This window comes from Emiliania huxleyi (assembly GCF_000372725.1).
Source record: "Emiliania huxleyi CCMP1516 chromosome Unknown EMIHUscaffold_124, whole genome shotgun sequence".
NCBI classification, from domain to species: domain Eukaryota; phylum Haptophyta; order Isochrysidales; family Noelaerhabdaceae; genus Emiliania; species Emiliania huxleyi.
Window position 1 is genome coordinate 217,210 of NW_005201349.1, and position 18,319 is coordinate 235,528.

General features: G+C 64.4%; 6 protein-coding genes across 6 annotated transcripts; 3 read left to right on the plus strand and 3 right to left on the minus strand.

Annotated features, from left to right (window-relative positions):
• Nucleotides 1-4,312: 4,312 nt before the first annotated feature.
• EMIHUDRAFT_225396 (hypothetical protein) lies at nt 4,313-5,743 on the plus strand (the record flags this gene model as incomplete). Its single annotated transcript, XM_005789894.1, has 4 exons — nt 4,313-4,424; nt 4,512-4,990; nt 5,099-5,284; nt 5,540-5,743. The coding sequence occupies 4 exons, from the start codon at nt 4,313-4,315 to the stop codon at nt 5,741-5,743; spliced, it is 981 nt and encodes a 326-aa protein (XP_005789951.1).
• Nucleotides 5,744-6,133: 390 nt separating this feature from the next.
• Nucleotides 6,134-7,045, plus strand: EMIHUDRAFT_362084 (hypothetical protein; the record flags this gene model as incomplete). The annotated part of the gene is made up of 1 exon (XM_005789895.1): nt 6,134-7,045. Exon 1 carries the CDS (start codon nt 6,178-6,180, stop codon nt 7,042-7,044), a length of 867 nt encoding a protein of 288 aa, XP_005789952.1. The 5' UTR covers nt 6,134-6,177.
• Nucleotides 7,046-7,685: 640 nt separating this feature from the next.
• EMIHUDRAFT_225398 (hypothetical protein) lies at nt 7,686-9,873 on the minus strand (the record flags this gene model as incomplete). The annotated part of the gene is made up of 4 exons (XM_005789896.1): nt 7,686-7,694; nt 7,763-8,252; nt 8,350-9,409; nt 9,843-9,873. The coding sequence occupies 4 exons, from the start codon at nt 9,871-9,873 to the stop codon at nt 7,686-7,688; spliced, it is 1,590 nt and encodes a 529-aa protein (XP_005789953.1).
• On the plus strand, nt 9,856-10,980 carry EMIHUDRAFT_440362 (hypothetical protein). The gene is made up of 2 exons (XM_005789897.1): nt 9,856-9,992; nt 10,103-10,980. The coding sequence occupies exons 1-2, from the start codon at nt 9,872-9,874 to the stop codon at nt 10,825-10,827; spliced, it is 846 nt and encodes a 281-aa protein (XP_005789954.1). The 5' UTR covers nt 9,856-9,871; the 3' UTR covers nt 10,828-10,980.
• A 1,669-nt stretch (nt 10,981-12,649) lies between these two features.
• Nucleotides 12,650-14,716, minus strand: EMIHUDRAFT_109772 (hypothetical protein; the record flags this gene model as incomplete). Its single annotated transcript, XM_005789898.1, has 2 exons — nt 12,650-14,359; nt 14,522-14,716. 2 exons carry the CDS (start codon nt 14,714-14,716, stop codon nt 12,650-12,652), a joined length of 1,905 nt encoding a protein of 634 aa, XP_005789955.1.
• A 2,092-nt stretch (nt 14,717-16,808) lies between these two features.
• EMIHUDRAFT_109773 (hypothetical protein) lies at nt 16,809-18,122 on the minus strand (the record flags this gene model as incomplete). Its single annotated transcript, XM_005789899.1, has 4 exons — nt 16,809-16,889; nt 17,114-17,206; nt 17,288-17,330; nt 17,920-18,122. The coding sequence occupies 4 exons, from the start codon at nt 18,120-18,122 to the stop codon at nt 16,809-16,811; spliced, it is 420 nt and encodes a 139-aa protein (XP_005789956.1).
• Between the last annotated feature and the right edge of the window lie 197 nt (nt 18,123-18,319).

Consider the following 18,319-nt stretch of genomic DNA (forward strand, 5'->3'; position numbering starts at 1 on the left):
TTGCCGACTCAGGGTGTGTGGCAGCCAGCTGGCTGTGTGTCTTGTGAGCTTGTTTGTGTCTGTGTGTCGCTCGTGCGTGTCGTCATCATCTGTCCAGCGTCCACCCATACCGCGTTGGTGTCCAGTCCGAGCCTGGCTGTTCTTCACCTTACACTACCTACCTACCTACCTGCATGCGGACGGCGGCACGCGACGCCGGCGCGACGGCCGTCATCGGCGCGTGGAAGCCGAGCGAGAGCGGTGCAAGGGCGGAGAGGACCATGACTTCGAGGATCTGCCAGATCGAAGCTCGTGAGATGTCATCTGAGACTTTTTGGAGACCTTCGATAGAAGCTCGTCTGCATTCTTTTTCTCAGGGCGAGTCGCTCGACGCCATTCTCTTTCTCAGGGCGAGTCGCTCGACGTCATTCTAAAATGGAGACCGCAACGGACGGAATCTGAACGGAATTCACAGGCTGTGCGCGGGTCGCGGGGTCTTCGCCGACAGAGACAGGTCGCGGCAGGGTCGCGGAAAATCGTTGAGGGACGGCTCCGTCCGATCCTCTACTTCGTTTCTCCCACGCTCAAGCCTTGGGGATCAAACACGGCGAAAGGGATCCGTCCAAAGAGGACTCCGTGCGTCCTTCCGCCACGTGCACAATAACGTCGCAAGGGCAACAACCTCGGCTCGGAGCCTACCGGTTCGCTGCGCCATGCCGCAGGTCGGACCCGCGCGACCCTCCCTCTCCCAACTCCAAACCTTGCTCCACGCAGGCCACAACCTCAACTCCTTGCTCCTCCCGCGCTTTCGCGCTCCACAATGTCGTCCACCAGCTCGCACCCACGCACCTCTCAAGCCGCGGCGCTCGACACGGCGGCGCAGGCTCAGAGGCCGTCGGTCAAGAAGGGGGTCTCGTTCTTCGTCTCCACCGCGCCGGAGCGCTCGGCTCGCCTCTCGTCCAACCGCGGGTCCGCGCGAAGCGGCAAGAGCCGCCGCGGCAGCGCCGCCGCCGCCCCCGACAAGCGTGAGAGGCGCTGCTGGAGCTTCCTGACGATCTGCCGGTTCATGGTGCGGCTGCGGCGGTTCTCGGTGCTCAAGGACGCCCCGGTTGAGCCGGAGGAGCGCCACAAGTACTGGCGCGTCCTCCACGCCTCCTCCCACCAGAAGAAGCTCTGCCGGAGGGGCGGCTTCCTCGGAGCAAACAAAGGGACCTTCCAGCCTCGCGCGCTCGTTCTTCACTCGAAGAGCCTGGCCTACCAGCACGAGGACGGGACGCGCGTCCGCAGCATCGGCTTTGCCGATGTCGTCAAGGTGCAGCGGCTCAAGGCGCAGCGGCAACCGGCGCGCTCTGCCGCGGCGTCGCGACGCCGGCGGCCGGTCCCTCGGCGCAACGGTTCGGCTGGATCATCCGCCTGCGCGACGGCAACGACCTGACGTTCCAGTGTATGAGCGAGGAGCACCGCGACGCGTGGGTGCTGTGCGTGCGCAACAACCTCCACGCCTGGGCCCGGCAGCGATGGCTCTCCTCGGTCCTCTGCTGCGAGTGCCACGGCGTCCTGTCGAGGCAGAAGGCACCCGCGTTGCGGCGGTCCTCGAGCGTCCGCTCCATGGTGACGCTCGCGCGCCTCTCCGAGGGCAACCACTGCTGCGACCACCCCGAGTGCGACTTGGGCCCCTGCCACTGCGGCCACCCCGAGGGCGACAGCGACGGCCCCCGGCGCTGCGCGGGCGACGGCCTCGCGGGCTTCCCGCCCGACGACGACCAGGGCGACGAGCAGGCGGGCTGGGCGGACCGCGTCGACGCGGCGCCCAAGCAGCCGCGGCGGACGCGGGTCTCCAGCGCGTACGCCCTCGCCGTCGCCCGGGTGTGACGCCCTGGATGCGATCGAGCGCGCGTCTGGCTCGTGTCTCTCGTGTCTCGGGCTCTCTCGGCTGCGTGGGTGGCATTGGCTCTGGTGGCTCCCCGAGGAGCGAGATCTGTCCCTCTCGCCGCCCGTTTGTCCACTGCATGCACCTCGGAGCGGCTAGTCGACCGGTGTGTAGGAGTGTGTAGCGCTGCCGCCTGCCCGCGCGCGCTGCCTCCCGCCGGAGTGTGACGTGTCTTAGCTCTTGTAAACAAAAAAAGACCCTATTCTACGTTATGTGCCGCTGCGCAGTCCCGTTACGAATAAACCACGACTCGCTGGCCGTTACAGTTGCTATAGCTAGACCCGAACTCTTATGGAGAACGCCGAATGCCACAGAACACGATGGAAGGTCACCACACCAAACCGGGCGCTAGGAGAGGTGAACTGAAGGCGAGACAACGGAGGCCGAGCCTGAGTGGGCGCCGCCCGCGCGCCCCCACACAAGCAAGCCTCTGTCCTTCGGCCCACTCCAGCGATCGTCCGTGGATGACCGCGAATAACACGAGCCGAATTATGCCCACACTCACCACCCGACCCCCCTCTAGGGACAGCAGTGCGCATCTCTTCCCGGAGAGGGAAGGAGGGGGGGGGGGGGATCAGAGAGCCAGAGGGTAGGGAGTACCCCGACGGACGCGAGTCGGGGGGAAAGCGAGACGAGAGATTTAAGGCGAACTTCATCGCCCGTCCAGGAGCCCCGCATTAGGTAGCGACCCCAGTTTAAGAGCTAGGCTTCCCGACAGGGCAGGGAACCCCCAGCGCGCAGGCGGGGCCCACGGTAGCCTCGTGCAGTACGCGATACCGAGAGCTGGGGGAGAGGCGCGCCACGCCAAGGGGGACGAGCGACGGGAGGGGGAGAGTAGTGTCTTTCGCAGGCTAACAAGCATTTCTTTTTTAGTTGTTATAGCTGGCCGTACCTGCCTTGGCGACTCCAACAAGCGTACCCAGTACCCCCACCCCCTTCCCCAATTCACGTGAGCGACACACTGACTTTTGAGAGAGGGACACTGTGAGCGACACACTGACTTGAGAGAGGAACGCTTCGGCGCTTCGGCCGCAGCGCGGCGCGCTCTCCACCATGATCGGTCTTCTGCCTCTTCCACCTCCGATTTGCCGGCGCACTCGACCGTCTCGAGGACGGTGTCGTTGTGTGTACATGTATGTTGATAAATCTAGATAAGAGAGAAAGGTGAATGAAGCACATTAGGCCGGACTGGACACTAGCGCGGTAAAGGGTGGACGCGGGAGAGAGGAGATGACTGGCACGAAACACGGAAACTCACCGGATTTTTTATTCTTTCTTGTGTGCCGATGTGTGTGCTAGTGTGCGCCAGTCCACGCCCTTCTCGTGCCAGTGTGCTGTGAGAGAGGCGGGCTAAGAATTGTTTCTTGTCGTGACAGTGCTGGGTTCCAACTTTTTGCGGGGTATGGTATAATGGTAATGGTCCCATCCCGGCCCAAAGCGCAAAGGGTGAGGGGTCGAGGTATGGTCCTAACCGCCCAAGACTAGCCCTCGACAGGGGTGAGGGGGTATGGTCCCTCGGCCCTTCCCTCTACTGCCGCCGCCGAGGTAGGAGCACGCGCCTGTGTGGCTGTGTCGCGGAGCTGCTGCAGCCTGCTCCGCGCTCCACTTTCGCCGACACCCTTCTGGTTGCGGAGCGCCTCAATGTCGCGCGAATTAACATAGCCGTCGCTCAGAATGCTCGGCCAGATCTCGAACGCCAGCCGTCCAAGTTGGATGTACTACAAGTCCCCCGAGATTGCGCCGCTGGCATAGCCAGCCAACCCGCTCGAGGGACGAGGCGAACACCGGCGAGGCGACCGCTCCGGAGCGGGGGCACCCGCCGGAGGGGCACCCGCCGGCACGGCGATGCCGACGGAGGACCTCGCCGGTGTGGTGGCCCGCGGGGCGGGCGTCGCAGCGGCCACCAGAGCCGCCCGCGCGGGGACGGCCGGCGCGGCGCCTGCTATGCGGGGTGCGGCGACCGGCGCGGGTGCCGCGCCCGCCGCTCGCCAGGCGATGCCAACTTCGCCGCCGCGCTCTAGACGAGCACTGGCCGGTGCTGGCGTGGACGACGGCGGCCATCCGCGCGTATCTAGTGTGCGTGTTGGGAGAGAGAGAATTTTTTTGAGGTTCTTGCGTGTTGCTGTTGAAGTCTGCAGCCTCCTCCTGGAGCCTAGCAGTAAGGCGGCCGGCGGTGGGGGGGGTGGGGGGGGTATGGTCCTGTCGGCGGGAGGCTTGGTCTGCACCCTACCTTACCCCGCAAAAGTCCGAACCCTGTACCCAGGAAAAGCGCGGCGAGACGCTTTGTTCGACGCTTTGCCCCTGGCGGAGGTCCTGACTCCGGCCTCAGCCCTCCAGCGGCACCGGCGCACCAGCAGCCTGCTCACACGAGAGCGGCGGAGACAGCGAGATCGGCCAGACGTGATGGCTGACGCCTTCACGCTCGGCGAGCAGTGGGAGAGAGGGGTCGACGACCACCCTCTGCTCACGGAGACCCTCCACGCGACGGAGGTGGCGAGCTTGCCGCTCTGTTCCGGTACGTTGTTTCGTCCTCTCATGGAGTCCAAAGCCAGGTACGCGTGCACCGTGCTCGCTTCTTGCGCGGCCAGACGGCTTTTTACAGCCGGGCGCCCAACTGGTGGCGGCGCCAGCGGCTATCGCGGGTTTTTGCGCAGCTCGTCAGCAGTCGCCGGCGCGTGTGTGGCGCCGGCCCTCTTTTTTGCCGTCAGTTGTGCCGCCGAGGCTCTCGCTCGCTATCGCCTCAGCCGCGCCCTGCAGTGGCGCGAGGCCGCACGGCAGAAGCGAGCGCTGCTCGACGACGTGCGCACCGACTTTGCCCTGCGCGTGCCACGCGAAATGGAGCTCGAGCCTCGGATAACGGGGGGCGTCAACGGTGACGTCGAGGTGTGGGCGGTGAAGGCGTCGTTTGCGGTCACCACCATCTGGCTGGCTCGCCCTCGCTCGGGGTGGATCTGGAGCGCAGACCTTCGCTCCTGGAAGTCGGTCCACTGCAAGGATGCGGTCTGCAGCCACGGCAGGTTTGCAGGCCTGGAGCCCGTCCCGAGCAACGTTTGGCTGTTGCGGCGGCTGCGACTGCGCGACGTTCGCGATCGCGTGCGGCCGCCGCGCGCGGCGCAGCCGCCGCCGCTCTCGCTGCCCGACAAGCTGGACGACCCTCCCGCCGAGTTTGTGTGCCCGATCTCTCACCAGGTGATGAGTGACCCGGTCGTCGGCCCTGCGGGTATCTCATACGAGCGCGAGGCGCTGCGCCAGTGGCTGAGCGTGCGCAAGATCGACCCCACCACGCAGGCTTCACTCGATATGGGCGACGTCTACGCCAACTTTAGTCTACGCGGCCTCATCGCAAGGTGGGCGGCGGGCCAGTCTGGCGGCGGCGTCATTTTTGGCGGCGGCGGCGCGAGTGGCGGCGGCGGCGCGAGTGGCGGCGGCGGCGCGAGTGGCGGCAGCGCGGGCTTCGCCCCTGGGCAGACGAACGCCGAGGGCAGCGTCGGGCACCGCACGGCGGAGGCGGCGTTGCGAGGCGAGGAGGAGGGCGAGGCGGAGGAGCGCGGCAAGGGAAGGACGAGGAGGGGGAGGGGGAGGAGGAAGAAGGGGAAGGGTGGAGGGAGCAGCGCGGCGGGGCCATCGCAGGAGCCCGAGGTGCAGGCTGAGGAAGAGGCAGCCCAGCCCGAGGGGACAGGTGAGGAGGAGGCGGCGGCGTCAGCCGAGCTGGAGGGGTCGGCGGTGCACGGGCTGAGTGCAGAAGAAGTGGAGAGGATGACCAGGCTCCTCGAAGAGCTGCACTTGGAGAGGATCCGGCACGGCACGCCCCCATCAGGAGTGGCGGAGACGTAGGTCCAGGGCGAGGGGGGAGGAGGCGGTGGCCGCTTGGCGCGCCGGAATGCGGCGGGGGGGGATTGAGGAGGAGGAGGGTAGTATCCAACGACCAGGGACCTGTTCCTTTTCCTTTATAGATTGCTAAGAGAAGTGGAGGTGTCCGTTTTCTCCGCCTGTGTTTATTTATTTAAGGGAGGACGGCACGACGCCGCACCACGATCCACGTACAGGGATTTCACGGGAAAACAAAAGGACGGGGCGTTGTTGCTACCGGTTGCTAGCCGTCACCCACCCCTAGGCGTCTGCATCTTCCTATCTCTCTTCGTTCTCTCTCCTGCCCAACGGATGTCTACTCTCATACGGACGTCCTTCCCGCGTGGCAAGGGACTGCGACATCCTCGAGTCGCAGACGAAGCCTTGTCGAAATCACCATAGCCGCGTGCGCGAAACCGATGCTGCGGTGGCTTGAGGACCCTGTCATGGAGCGACTCGACGCCATCGAGCTCGACCTCAAGCGTGCCCAGGCCGAGCGTGAGGAGGCCGAGAAGAAGGCAGCTGAGGCGAGCGCCGCCATCGCCGCACTCACCGCGACGGCTGACGGGCTGGCCAGCCGGCTCGACACCCTCGAGCGGCCTGCGCGGCGGCACCGCGCCCGCTGCTGCGAGTTCGACGGGTGCGGCAAGGGCTTCGCATTCGGCGGCCGTCACCACTGCCGCAAGTGTGGCGGCAGCGTGTGCTCGGCGCACTTTGCGCGGCCGGTCTGCCACAAGTGCCTCGCCGACCAGGCGAGGGCGCCGGTGGTCGGCCAGCGCGCGACCGTGGTGCAGGGCCGGCTGAGCCACGCCGACTCACCGCCGATCGAGGTGGACCGCGAGGCCGTCGCAGGCACGTGGAAGTGTGTCTCCGTGGAGGGCGACATGGGCGCTGTGCTCAAGGAGCACGGCTACAACATGGTGCTGCGAGGAGCCGCCCGCGCCGTGGGGTTTGGCGCTGGGGGCGCCTTCCCGCAGGTCGAGGTGCTGTCGATGCCCGGCGCAGACGAGGTGCTGTGCAAGCAGAAGGACCCGGTCGGGAGCCGGGTGCTGAAGATTGTGACGGACGGCGAGTGGCGCGAGAACCCGATGCCGTTCGGAGGGCCGAAGCTGACGTCAGGCGTCTGGCTTCCGGGGCCGCGAGGCCCGTTCGACACATTCTCTCTCACGGTCCAGGGCTCCAAGCCGATGGTCTCGTCGCGCGTGCTCCTGCCCGACAACGACACCGTCCTCGAGACGGTCGAGTGCGCCGGCAAATCGGCGCAGCGCAGGTGGAAGAGGCAGTAGACCAAATCATGGTGGAGAGCGCGCCGCGCTGGCCGACGCGCCGAAGTGTCCCTCTCTCAAGTCAGTGTGTCGCTCATGACGGGAAGGGGGGGTACTGGGGGTACGTGGAGTTGCCTAGGGGGTAGTCTGCCGAAGTGTCCCTCTCTCAAGTCAGTGTGTCGCTCACAGTGTCCCCCTCTCTCAAGTGTCAGTGTGTGTCGCTCACATGATAGAATCGGCAGTGGAGGCCGCAGCCTCGCGCGCGCCGGCCGCGGTGGTCTCGGCCAAAGCCTTTGCGTGAGAGATTGCCGCGTCCCCCGCTGCGCAGCAGCCGACGCGTAGAGAGCGTCGCGCTTGGCGCCAATGAAGGAGGAGGCTGCGTTGTCGGGCATAGGTGGCAGGCCTGCGCGCTGCGGGCAGCGAGCAGCGAGCCGGCGAGCCGACAAAAAAAGAAGACACACGTCCGCGACACACACACGATTTGCCCAACGGCGTAGGGATCTACAACACTAGGCCCTCAAGAATGCGTGATCATGGGTTCTTTGCGCGGAGTGTTGAGTTTGAGACATATTTTCGTCTCTTCTTGCGAGTTTGTCTAGGATTTTCAGTGTACGTTTAGCTTACTGGGAAAAGAGGGAGAGGGGGTTGTGTTCTCTAGGCCCCTATTTGCCCTACGCGCGGCGTGAGAGCTCGGAACCACTGTGGACAGCACCCTCCGGCCCACATCGCCGCGCCGCACTCGCAACCGGGTCCATCCGCACCCTAGCAACATGAGCATCGTGCCGACGGCCACAACTGCGATGTCTTCGGTTCGGGCGGTCCGGGCGGCGCCTTCGGTTCGGGCGGTCCGGGCGGCGTAAGGTTGCGGCCACTCGTAGTCGCCGTCGCGTGGGTCCATGCGGCGTGGTGCGGTGTCGCTTGTCTGGATGTACCATCGCAGCAGGCGTGATCTCAGCTCGGCGGTGATCGCGCTCATGTTAACCTCGCCATACAAGTTGCTCAGCTCGAGCGGGTCGTCGCGCAGGTCGTAAAGCTCGTGAACCAAACTCTCATCCGCCACAGACGGATCCGACCGCAAGACGAGCTTGTGGTGAGCCGTGCGCACAGAGACTGCGCGGCATACACTGAGGGGGTAGCTCTGCTGCTGGGCAACCTTAGGGTAGTAATCGCTGAACTCAGAGGGCATCCCGCCGTAGCCCTCGTGGCTACGTGGCTCGTGGGTGCCGAACCTGGGCAGAAGGAGGTGGGAGAAGGTGGGAGACGGTGGAAAATGGTGGGAGATTACAGTCGGAAATGTTGGAGCGGCAGCACTACGCAGAGGCGCACCCTCCCTCAGCGAAGACGGCACGGCCTACCTCAGCGGGGGCGCCATGGAGCTGCGGTAGGAAGCTACTCCCGAAGTGCACATGCTCGGCGGGTACGCCCGCAAGCTCGAGAAGCGTCGGCACGATGTCAAACAGCTGAATCGGCTCGCTGACTACGCCGGCGCTCCCGCCTGGCGTGCGCACGAGCAGCGGCACGCGCGTAAGCACGTCCTCGAGCCCGCTCGGCCACTTCTCCACAAGGCCATAGTCGCCAGCGTAGCCGCCATGGTCAGAGAAGACCAGCACGCTCGTCGAGGCCTTGAGGGCAGGGGAATCGTCGACGGCGCGCAGGACGAGGCCGAACAAGAAATCGGAGAAGGAGACGCAACCGAGGTACACCGCGTGCAGCTCGCGCAGGAAGGCGTCGGACACCGACCCGAGCGAGCGATAACGACGAATGAGCTCCCGGTAGTCCGGCTCGCGCCCGTGGCGAGGTGCGCGTGGGCGGAGCGGCGGCAGCGTCTCGGCCGACACCGACGAGTGGAACGGCTCCGGGCACGAGTATGGAGGGTGGGGCTTCTCGAGCGGCAGGAAGAGCACAAACGGCTGCACAGCGCGCGTCCGCAGCCACGTCACGGCAGCGGCCACACGAGCGTAGTCGCGAGAGCCGTTGAGCCCGCCTGTTGGCGGGTCGCGTAGCATCGTCTTGTAGCGTGGGTCGTCGGTGGCGAAGGGGTTGCGCCCATTGTCGTCGCCGCGCTTGATCGGCCGCTGCGTGACCGACTCCTCCCACGCGTCGCGTGCCAGCAGGTCATTCTTCCCCCACCACACGACAGTGTAACCGGCGCGCTTGAGTGTCTTGAGCAGATTCGGTTCGCTGCCGTGCAGCAGGTAGCTCAGCGTGCGGTGGCCGTGCACGTGCGTCGGCCACCCTGTCATGAATGCCGCACGCGACTGGCTGCACACGGTGTGGCTCGTGTGGGCCTGCTCAAAGCGCGTTGCCTGCCGCGCGAAGCGGTCGTAGTTCGGTGTAATGCTGGTGGGGTGGCCATAACAGCCGAGCGATTCGGCGCGTCGCGACCCTGCCGCGACCTGTCTCTGTCGGCGAAGACCCCGCGACCCGCGCACAGCCGCTGTGAATTCCGTTCAGATTCCGTCCGTTGCGGTCTCCATTTTAGAATGACGTCGAGCGACTCGCCCTGAGAAAGAGAATGACGTCGAGCGACTCGCCCTGAGAAAGAGAATGACGTCGAGCGACTCGCCCTGAGTGCTGAGAAAGAGAATGACGCCCTGAGAAAGAGAATGACGTCGAGCGACTCGCCCTGAGTGCTGAGAAAGAGAATGACGTCGAGCTACTCGCCCTGAGAAAGAGAATGACGTCGAGCGACTCGCCCTGAGAAAGAGAATGACGTCGAGCGACTCGCCCTAGAAAGAGAATGACGTCGAGCGACTCGCCCTGAGAAAAAGAATGCAGACGAGCTTCTATCGAAGGTAAAGTCTCAGATGACATCTCACGAGCTTCGATCTGGCAGATCCTCGAAGTCATGGTCCTCTCCGCCCTTGCACCGCTCTCGCTCGGCTTCCACGCGCCGATGACGGCCGTCGCGCCGGCGTCGCGTGCCGCCGTCCGCATGCAGGTCGGCTACGTCGCGCCGACCGCGCCCGGTGCGCGACCCCCACCCCCCCCCCTCGCCGCGACGCGCCACGCCCGCAAAGCCCAGCGCAACCCCCCTTCCCACAAACTTGCTGAGCGGGGCGCCCGCACCGCGCCTCAGGCGTCGCCGAGACGCCCCTCGCGCGGGGCAACGCGCCCCTCGGCATCGACTCCTCCATCCTCGTCCAGGGCGGCTCGCTCCGCACCTGGTCGTACCGCTCGCCGTCAGTCGAGCAGGTCCAAGTGGTCCTCAGCACTGAGGGCCGCCCGCTGGACGCGGACATCGAGCTGTGGCAGGGGCCGGACAACACGCCGTGCAAGATGCGCGTGTACGTCGAGAACGGCCAGCTCCGCCCCTTCAGCGCCGTCGTCGAGACGCCCCGCGGCCCAAACACGGTCGCCATCCGCAACATCGGCCAGATCGAGTTCCCCCTCGCCGCAAACGTGGTGGCGGAGAACGTGGACGCGCCGTCGGCCGAGTGCCTCGACACGCGCATGACCATCCAGGGCGGCGCCCTCCGCACCTACCCCTTCGACCCCTCGGTGGAGAGCGTCCAGGTCCTGCTCAAGACGGACGGCAGGCCGCTCAACGCGCGGATCGAGCTGCTGCAGGGCCCTAACAACAACAAGCAGGTGATCGAGCTGTACACGGAGGACGGCCTCGACCGGCCCTTCTTCTGCATCCTCGAGACGCCCGGCTCGGGCAACGTCGTCCGCGTCGTCAACACCGCCCCCGTCGAGTTCCCGATGACTGCCGGGGTCGTGCCTAACTCCATCAACCAGCAGATGTCGTCCGACGCCGTCCTCGGCGGCGACGTCGTGCTCGGCGGCGACGCGGGGTGGTGACCGGCGCGTGCGCAAGTTTCATGCGCGCTGCCCTGAGTGGGCGGCGAGACAATAGAGAGAGATGTTTGTGCGATCTGGTGTGCGCAGAATGTCAGTCGCATTTAGGAGCGGTCTTGTGTTGGGCACAGCATTCACGAAGATTTATTATCATTCCTCGAAGACAAGCACTCCCTCTCGGCGCAGCAGCCCCTTTACCGGAGGGGCGGCGCGGGCCCGGGCGCACTCTAGTCTATAGAGACCCGCGCGGCCGCGCCGCGCGCGCGCGGGGCGCTGGCGCGGGGCACACATAGGTTGTCACATACACCGACACGGACGAGACGGAGACGCACATCACGTCTGTGTCGACTGTCGTCTCCACGTGCACGAGGCCACGACCTTCCGACCTTCGACGGCAGTCGGCACACCGCCCCAGGCGCGCGGCGCAGCGGACCACGCCCCCGCGCCCGCGGCCGGGGCCGCGCGCCACGGTACCGCGCCCCATGCCCCCAGCACCGTAACGGCCGGTCCCGTACGCCCCGCCGACCCGGCGGCGGATCGCGGCGCGCCCCCCCAGGCCCCCAGCCATGCTACAGCCCCCAGCCGCCGGGCCCAGAAGCAGCCCCGCCGAGCGCCCGAGCCCCCCCAGCCCCTCCCGCTCCACACGGCACACGCGGGTTCATGCGCACGCCCGGGGCGTCGCGGGGCTCGGGGGACGGGGCTCGGGGCACGGGGGTCGGGGAGGGGGGGGGGGGGGCGCCCGCGCCCCCGGCGGGCGGCGGGCGCGCGCTGCGCGCGGAGGCCGGAGCGCCGAGGACTACGGACGATTATCGATTTCCTCAACTCCCCTCGATTTCCTCAAACTCACCCTCTACCGACTTGCGCAGCACGCAGGGCAGCGGGACGGGGCTATAGAGTATATTTGTTCCCGGGCACTTTCTCATCCTCTCACTCCCAGCGCCCAGCACACTCACTCTGTTCATAGCGCGCACTGCCACTGGCCTTCTCGTCTGTTCATATCTTCATAACCCACGCTTCGCGTCTTCACACCTCCTCTGCAGGACTCACCCCTCTACGCTCCCTTTTGCAGGATCGTGTTAGTCCCTTGTGACATGTGCATATAGTCCCTTGTTTATATCATGCATGTAGTCCCTTGTTTATATCATTCCCCCTCTTCTTCTTTGTTCTTTTCGTGTTACGCTCTTACAAGCTCTCCTTGAGAGTCGCTCTCTCTCTCTCTCTCGCCGCTGCGGCGCTCGTCTACCTCGCGAGCGTCCCGTCGCCCAAGTGGCCGCCATCGAGTTACGAGTCAATATATGTAGTCACGAAAGGGTGCAGCGCGCGGCCGCGCGCTCGGGACTGGTCTCTGCACTCTGGTGTGAGGGAGTGGGACTCTCGCGCGGTCTCAGCCGAGCCGAGCTAGCAGACAGCACTGGCCAGTGAGCAGTGGGGTTCTAGTTGTAGACCGGACCGGACCGAAATCCGAATCCCGAACACCGCAACCCCCGTGCGGTGTCTGCTCCGCCTCCGGAGCCCTGCGTATTTACCGTGCATAAAGCGAAGTAGGTCAAGTTCTCAAGCAGGACCTGGGGAAGGAGAGCTCCAGGAGGTCATGTCTCATGACCCAAGGTGTCAACACGACATACAATGCAACTTAGAATGCGGTCGTTTGGTATTTGGACTTTGCGGGTTTTGAGATTTTTCCAAGTCCGCGACATGGGTGGCTGCTGCCAGGTTGTGGACCCGGAATGTCCAATAAACCGTCCTGGGCACCGCCCAGGTCTGGGGTGCGCGCAAATATATATGTGAGCGACCAAACGTTCGCTCGCATTTTGTTGCGATCCTCCTAACGTTCATCAGCCGATGCCCTCCGCCACTCGACCGCAGCGTGCTGCAGCTGCCTCATTGCATGAAGCGCCGCCCCTGCCCTCTGGTGGCACAGCTCATTGTCGGGCGACTGCTGCCCGAAAAGGAGCTGCAGCTCGGTGGACGCGACGGTTAGCCGATCCACGCACTCCCGGAACGTGTGTGTCGCCGGCGAGGTGAGTAGTCGACGTGCCGCTCGGCGAGCGCGCTTTACCGGCTCGCTCGTGCGCTCGGATGCGACGGTGAGGGCGATGTAGGCGCTCGCCAGAGCTCTCGCGCTCTCGTAAGCCATCTCTGTGACGCGGACGATTGCCGCGTCCGAGATTCTCCTGGCCGCCCACGCGCGCTGGATGATTGGCGCGAGCGGCCCAACCACCTCCCAATTGCGAATGCCCGCGTGTGCTCCAGCGGCAACGGCGCGCCGAATCAGCGAGAGCTGCTGCGCAGCGGCATGCTTTAGCCCGATGAAGTTCAAGGCCATCGGCAGCGGATTTTCGAATTGCGGGACGCTCGACTCGAAGAAACGGCGCACCGCGATCTGCTGCTCCCATGCGTGGGGAGTGCACGCCCCTGAAGGGTGCCATGTCCCTCCCCGTGCGTGGTTCGTCTGCCCGCACGCCCAACAAAAGTCAGCGCGGCACTGCCAGCAGCGCATGTGCAGGCAGCCCCCATTCTTCTCGATTGGGGCGTGGCAGTTGGGGCACGGCTTGATCCCTTCGCTCGGCATCTGCATCGGCCGATCGCCGTCTCCGTGGCGCGACTTGAAGACGCGGCACTCGGCGCAGGTAGCCGGCCAATGCGGTTCCTCACCGCACGACGGGCACCATCGCTCTCCGCACGCGCCACACGCGGCCTCGAAGCAACGAGGCTGGTCGTCACCGGGGCGCGTGGTGCAGACGAGCGAGACGCAGGCGGCGTTCGGGCAATATGAGAGCGTGGGTTGGCTTCGGATCAGGGCGTTGGAGCGCATCGCCAGCAGAGCATCGTACTCGCCCCGCTTCATCACCTCGCGGAGCAGCGAGTCTGGTGCCACCACCCCGCAGTTGGGATCGGCACAGCGGATCATGGCGGTCGAAGCGTCCAACCACGAGGTGTGGTCCTCCATCCTGGCCAGTGCATAGCTGCGCCAGCACGTGATGCACATCTGATGGCCGCATCCGGCATGCAGCCTCGTCACGCCCGGGTCGTCTTCAAAGCAAACGATGCAGACGCCTTGCTCCTCGGCGGCCGAGGCCTCACCGGGGACGGCGCCAAGCTGCTTGGCCTCGTGAGCAGGCACTGCTCGCGAGACCACGCCGAGCGCTTTGGCGGTCGGCGTCAGCCGGCTGGGCTTGAGCACGGGTTTGACGAACGCCCACATGGTCGGGGCTGCGGGAGGAGGCGGCGGGAGCGGTGGATTGAGCGGTGGATCGGCCTCGAGGCAGCTCGCCTCGCACGACAGAAACACGCCCGCTCCCACGCGGTGAGCCACGCCGCGGCGCATGGGCCGGCGCCGCTCGCGACCGAAGATGCACGCAGTTGCGTACTCGCGTGTGAGCTGCGTCGCGAGGCTGCAGTGCCTCTCCTCCTCCTGCCGCCGCCCCTTGGAGCCGCGGCTTTTGCAGCTCCTTGGAATGCTGTGCTTCTTGTATCCGGTTAACCCGGTCGACGGCGCGGGTGCCGACAAGAGCTCTGTGTTCATCTCACCCGCCTGTGCTTCATGCTCCACGGGAAGTCGCCACGTGGGAAGCAGCCAGGTGGCCGTACGTCGCCTCTCGATCGCACAGCACTCGTCATCACTCGGACTTACATCACAGCTCATCATTTGAACAGGCGCAGCATTGGTCTTTTGTGATGACTCATGCTCGCTGACCGCGCCGTCCGCATCTGCGCGAGTCGAGTTGGTGTGGTTCTTCGTTAGCGCACGCGCCCGCAGTGCAATAGCACGTAGGCTCTTCGATCGCAGCCTCTTCGCCGCGACCTGGCGCCAGTCGCCCTTACCCTTGGCTACTCGTGCTCGGCAGTACTCGAGCACAGCGTCCTCCGCGGCCGTCCAGGCGCACGGCATGGTTGTCGCCAGGAAGTCGGGTCCTGACCCAGTCCCAGACACGACCGTGCCGCGTCCCGTGCCCCGAGTTCATTTTATACGCCGAGACCACTCTCCAGGTGCGTTCTACAATACATAATGGAGAAGTCAAGGGGTCCCAAATCCAATCCATGTCAAGCTCAAAGTCAAAGTACTGAACCTGCAAGACGGCCCAATAGTCACAAACAAAGGCAATTAGCCTCGACAAACAAAGACGGGCCCAGCCCCATCGCTAAAAGAAAAGTTTGAACCAGCACGAGTATACACCTACCTGGACGAAGAAGACACAGTAGCGAACAACCACAAGTACTTGGTGCGAACCCTCAAAAAAGAATGCTGGTCAATGGTACGAAGAATACTGGCTAGCCGAACAAGAAATAACTAAGGACGGATTCCTCAGACACAACCCACTACCAGCCCTACAGTGGGGACAAGGCTACAAAGAGAGCAAGGAGCTAGGAGGTGGCCTGGCCACACCCAGAGACATACACATTCGACGAGATCGACAAACCTCTTGATAAGATAAGCGTCGGCGACATCACAAAGTATCTGAGCAGAAAGGGCATGACCCAACCCAGGATCCTCAGAAACTGGGAGAAGGACTTACTACAGAATCCAGGATGGATAAGAGAGGGAGGAAGAGATTCAAGGGCACGAGTACAGCGACCCGACAGACCGCACGACAGCTCTTCAAGATTCCGCCACAAAGTTGAGACAAGCAACAAAATAATCCACCCCCAAGAGTGGATTCACGCTGCAAGAGCAATACACAGCACTCTAGTTCCGCCCACAATCACCGACAACTACTGCAGACATATCCTCCACAGGAAGCTGGTCCTCCGGAGGCAGCTCAAGGAGTACGGACTAGACACCACAACACACACGAGGTGCAGGCTTTGTAACAAAACCTCCGAAACGTTGCGACACCTCGACATATGCCCGGTCGTCCGGGCCGTCTTTGCGCAAGGAGAGTCACTAAGCATACAACCGCCGAGATTACTCACCATCATCGGAACCTCGGCGGACACGCCGGAGGTCCACAACGCACTTCATCTACACATGTGGAATCAAATAATAGTCTCCTTCTATGAGGAGGAAGAAATCAAACCCGAACAAACCTGGAAGGCGGTCCTGAACCTATTAGTGAGAAACATGCAAGCTTACTCGGGAGAGGCCAAAACTAGGCTCCGACGAATACGACGCAAGAGCGACCGAGTCAGCGACTCGACCATGAAAGAAATCAGCAACAAAGTGGAACCAACCCATGGGGACGATTGACTACTACGGCAGACTACGACTGAGCAGGCGAGTGAATGACGAACTAAGGAGAGTGGGACTCGACCACCTCACCACAGAAGAGGCGACGGCTCACACACGAGAGATCAAGTTTGTCAAGGCATCACAAGCTAGCACATCGAGTACCTAAAAGACTTAAAGGCACCACACACTACAAGGAACGCGGCTGAGCTGACTCCCTGTAGGGGGCGCCTCGGTGAACCAGGGACTAGGATCTCGCGCAGACGACACAGGGCGTGCTGCGCCCCGCGCGATCCCTGGCACAGAGGAGGCTGAGCCGCCGAACTTAGGATGCCTGCAAAGGCTGGCGAAAGCCGGCGACCCACGCCCACAACTCATACACAGTACAACCAGCCACCATGCCCCGATAGGCCCCACCACCCCCCACCCCCAGGCAATGTAGTGCACATGTCTAGTCCGGAGAGGACAGGGGGGGGGAGGCGAGGGGGGGTAGGGGATAGCACTGTGCCGAGTATTTTGGGTTAAAGCAATTTTTTCCCCCAAATCCAATCCGGAACTCAAAAATTATGCTCAAAAATTATGTGGCCGCTGCGCCCGGCGCGAGAGAGAGTGAGAGCGCCGCAGTAAGATACGGCTTTCGCGGGAGACACACAGCACAATCGCCTTCGCCAGTGCGTGTGTGAGCAAGTGAGAAATGTGAGGACTGCGGACATAGACCATGTAGAGTCTAGACCCGAGGACAATGCAGGACATAGAGCATGCGACGTGCCTACACGGCGCGTGCACGGCGAGGACACGCGACTGTTCTTCAAGCGTGTCAGTGCCGCCGCCGCGCGCCGCTATCGGAGAGCGCCCGAAAGGCACCCAATGCACTGATGAAGGCGTCACGCGCGCCGGGCTGCGAGAGCGAGAGGGGGGAAGGTAGAGGGGGGGAGGTAGAGGGGTGAGCCGAGATTACCTCTCTCTCTCTCTCTCTCTCTCTCTCTCTCTCTCTCTCTCTCTCTGTGTGTGTGTGTGTGTGTGTGTGTGTGTGTGTGTGTGTGCGTGTGTGTGTGTGTGTGTGTGTGTGTGTGCCATCGGTATCGGTAGCTCTCTAATCGCGCGGGGAGGAGGGTGCCGCACCTGCGAGCACTTGTCCGGGTGGATGAGCAGCGCGAGGCGTGTAAAGGCGCGCTTCGCCTCGGCGGCGCTCGCGGAGCGCGGGAGCCCGAGCACCTGCGAGGGACCCAAGGGGGGAGAGGGGGGGGGGGGAGGGAGGGGGGGCTTGAGCTTCCAGGGGGCGGCTCTCTCCCTCACCTGGGGGCGGGGTGCAGGGGCGGGGGCCCCAGGGGGCGGGGGCCTGGCCCTCGCCCGCAGGGGAGGGGGTCTGGGGCTACGGAGGCGGTGGTGGGGTGCCCTCTCTTTGTCAGCGAGGGCGCCGTCTTTCCGGCGGCAGAGACGAGAGGGCCCACCAGCCGAGGGAGGGGGGAGGGGGAGGGAGGGAGTCCGAAGCGCCCTACACATCTCTGCCGCCTCTCGGCAGTCTCTCCTCGGCCTCTCTCGGCGGCCTCTCTCGGCTGTCTCTCTTGGCTGTCTCTCGGCAATCTCTCGAGGACGCGCCTCGTGCGGCGTCCTCGCCGCCAAAATGCGCGCAATCGGGCTGCCGCCGCTGCCTTGGCTGCCGCTCTGCGTGGCGATGCCCCGCTCGAAGTGCCGCCTGCGGCGTTCTCCGTCAGTCGGCTAGGGCATTCTCAGAGCCTGTGACGACGCCGTCGCCGTCGCGGTCGAGCAGGTGAGCAGACTGCCCTGGCTCCTCATCCTTCTGCGACTCGTCTTGCCGCCGCCGCTGCCACGGTCGTTGCCGACGCCCCTTCTCCGACGGGTCAGTCGACGCCTCGCTGCGCGCTGACCCTGGGGAGGAATAGCTGCGAGGGGAGTTGCTCCTCGACCTCGAGAAGCGCCCCTTCCCGAAGACGGTGCGGGACTTTCCGAGCGCTTTGATCTCGTTGACCGTCTTCCCCTCCAAGACCTCCGCTCCCATGTCGAGGTTCATCTCTCTCTCCAGCTCCGCCTTCTCGAGGCGCGTGACGCGAGCGTAGTCCTCATCCGTCAGCGCTGCAGCCCGCGCCTCGTGCGCGTTCTCCGCGGACATCGCACACTCAAAGGACGCCCGTCTCTTCTCCTCCTCTGTGGTTGGTATTCTGCCTCTCTCCCCATCGTCCGTGGCTGGGCCGGACTCGCTCGCCGCTCCGACCTGTTCGACAGCCGCGATGCGAGCGTAGTCCTCCTCTGTCAGCGCTACCGCCCGGGCCTCGGCGGCATTCTCTGACGCAATCGCCCACTCAAAGT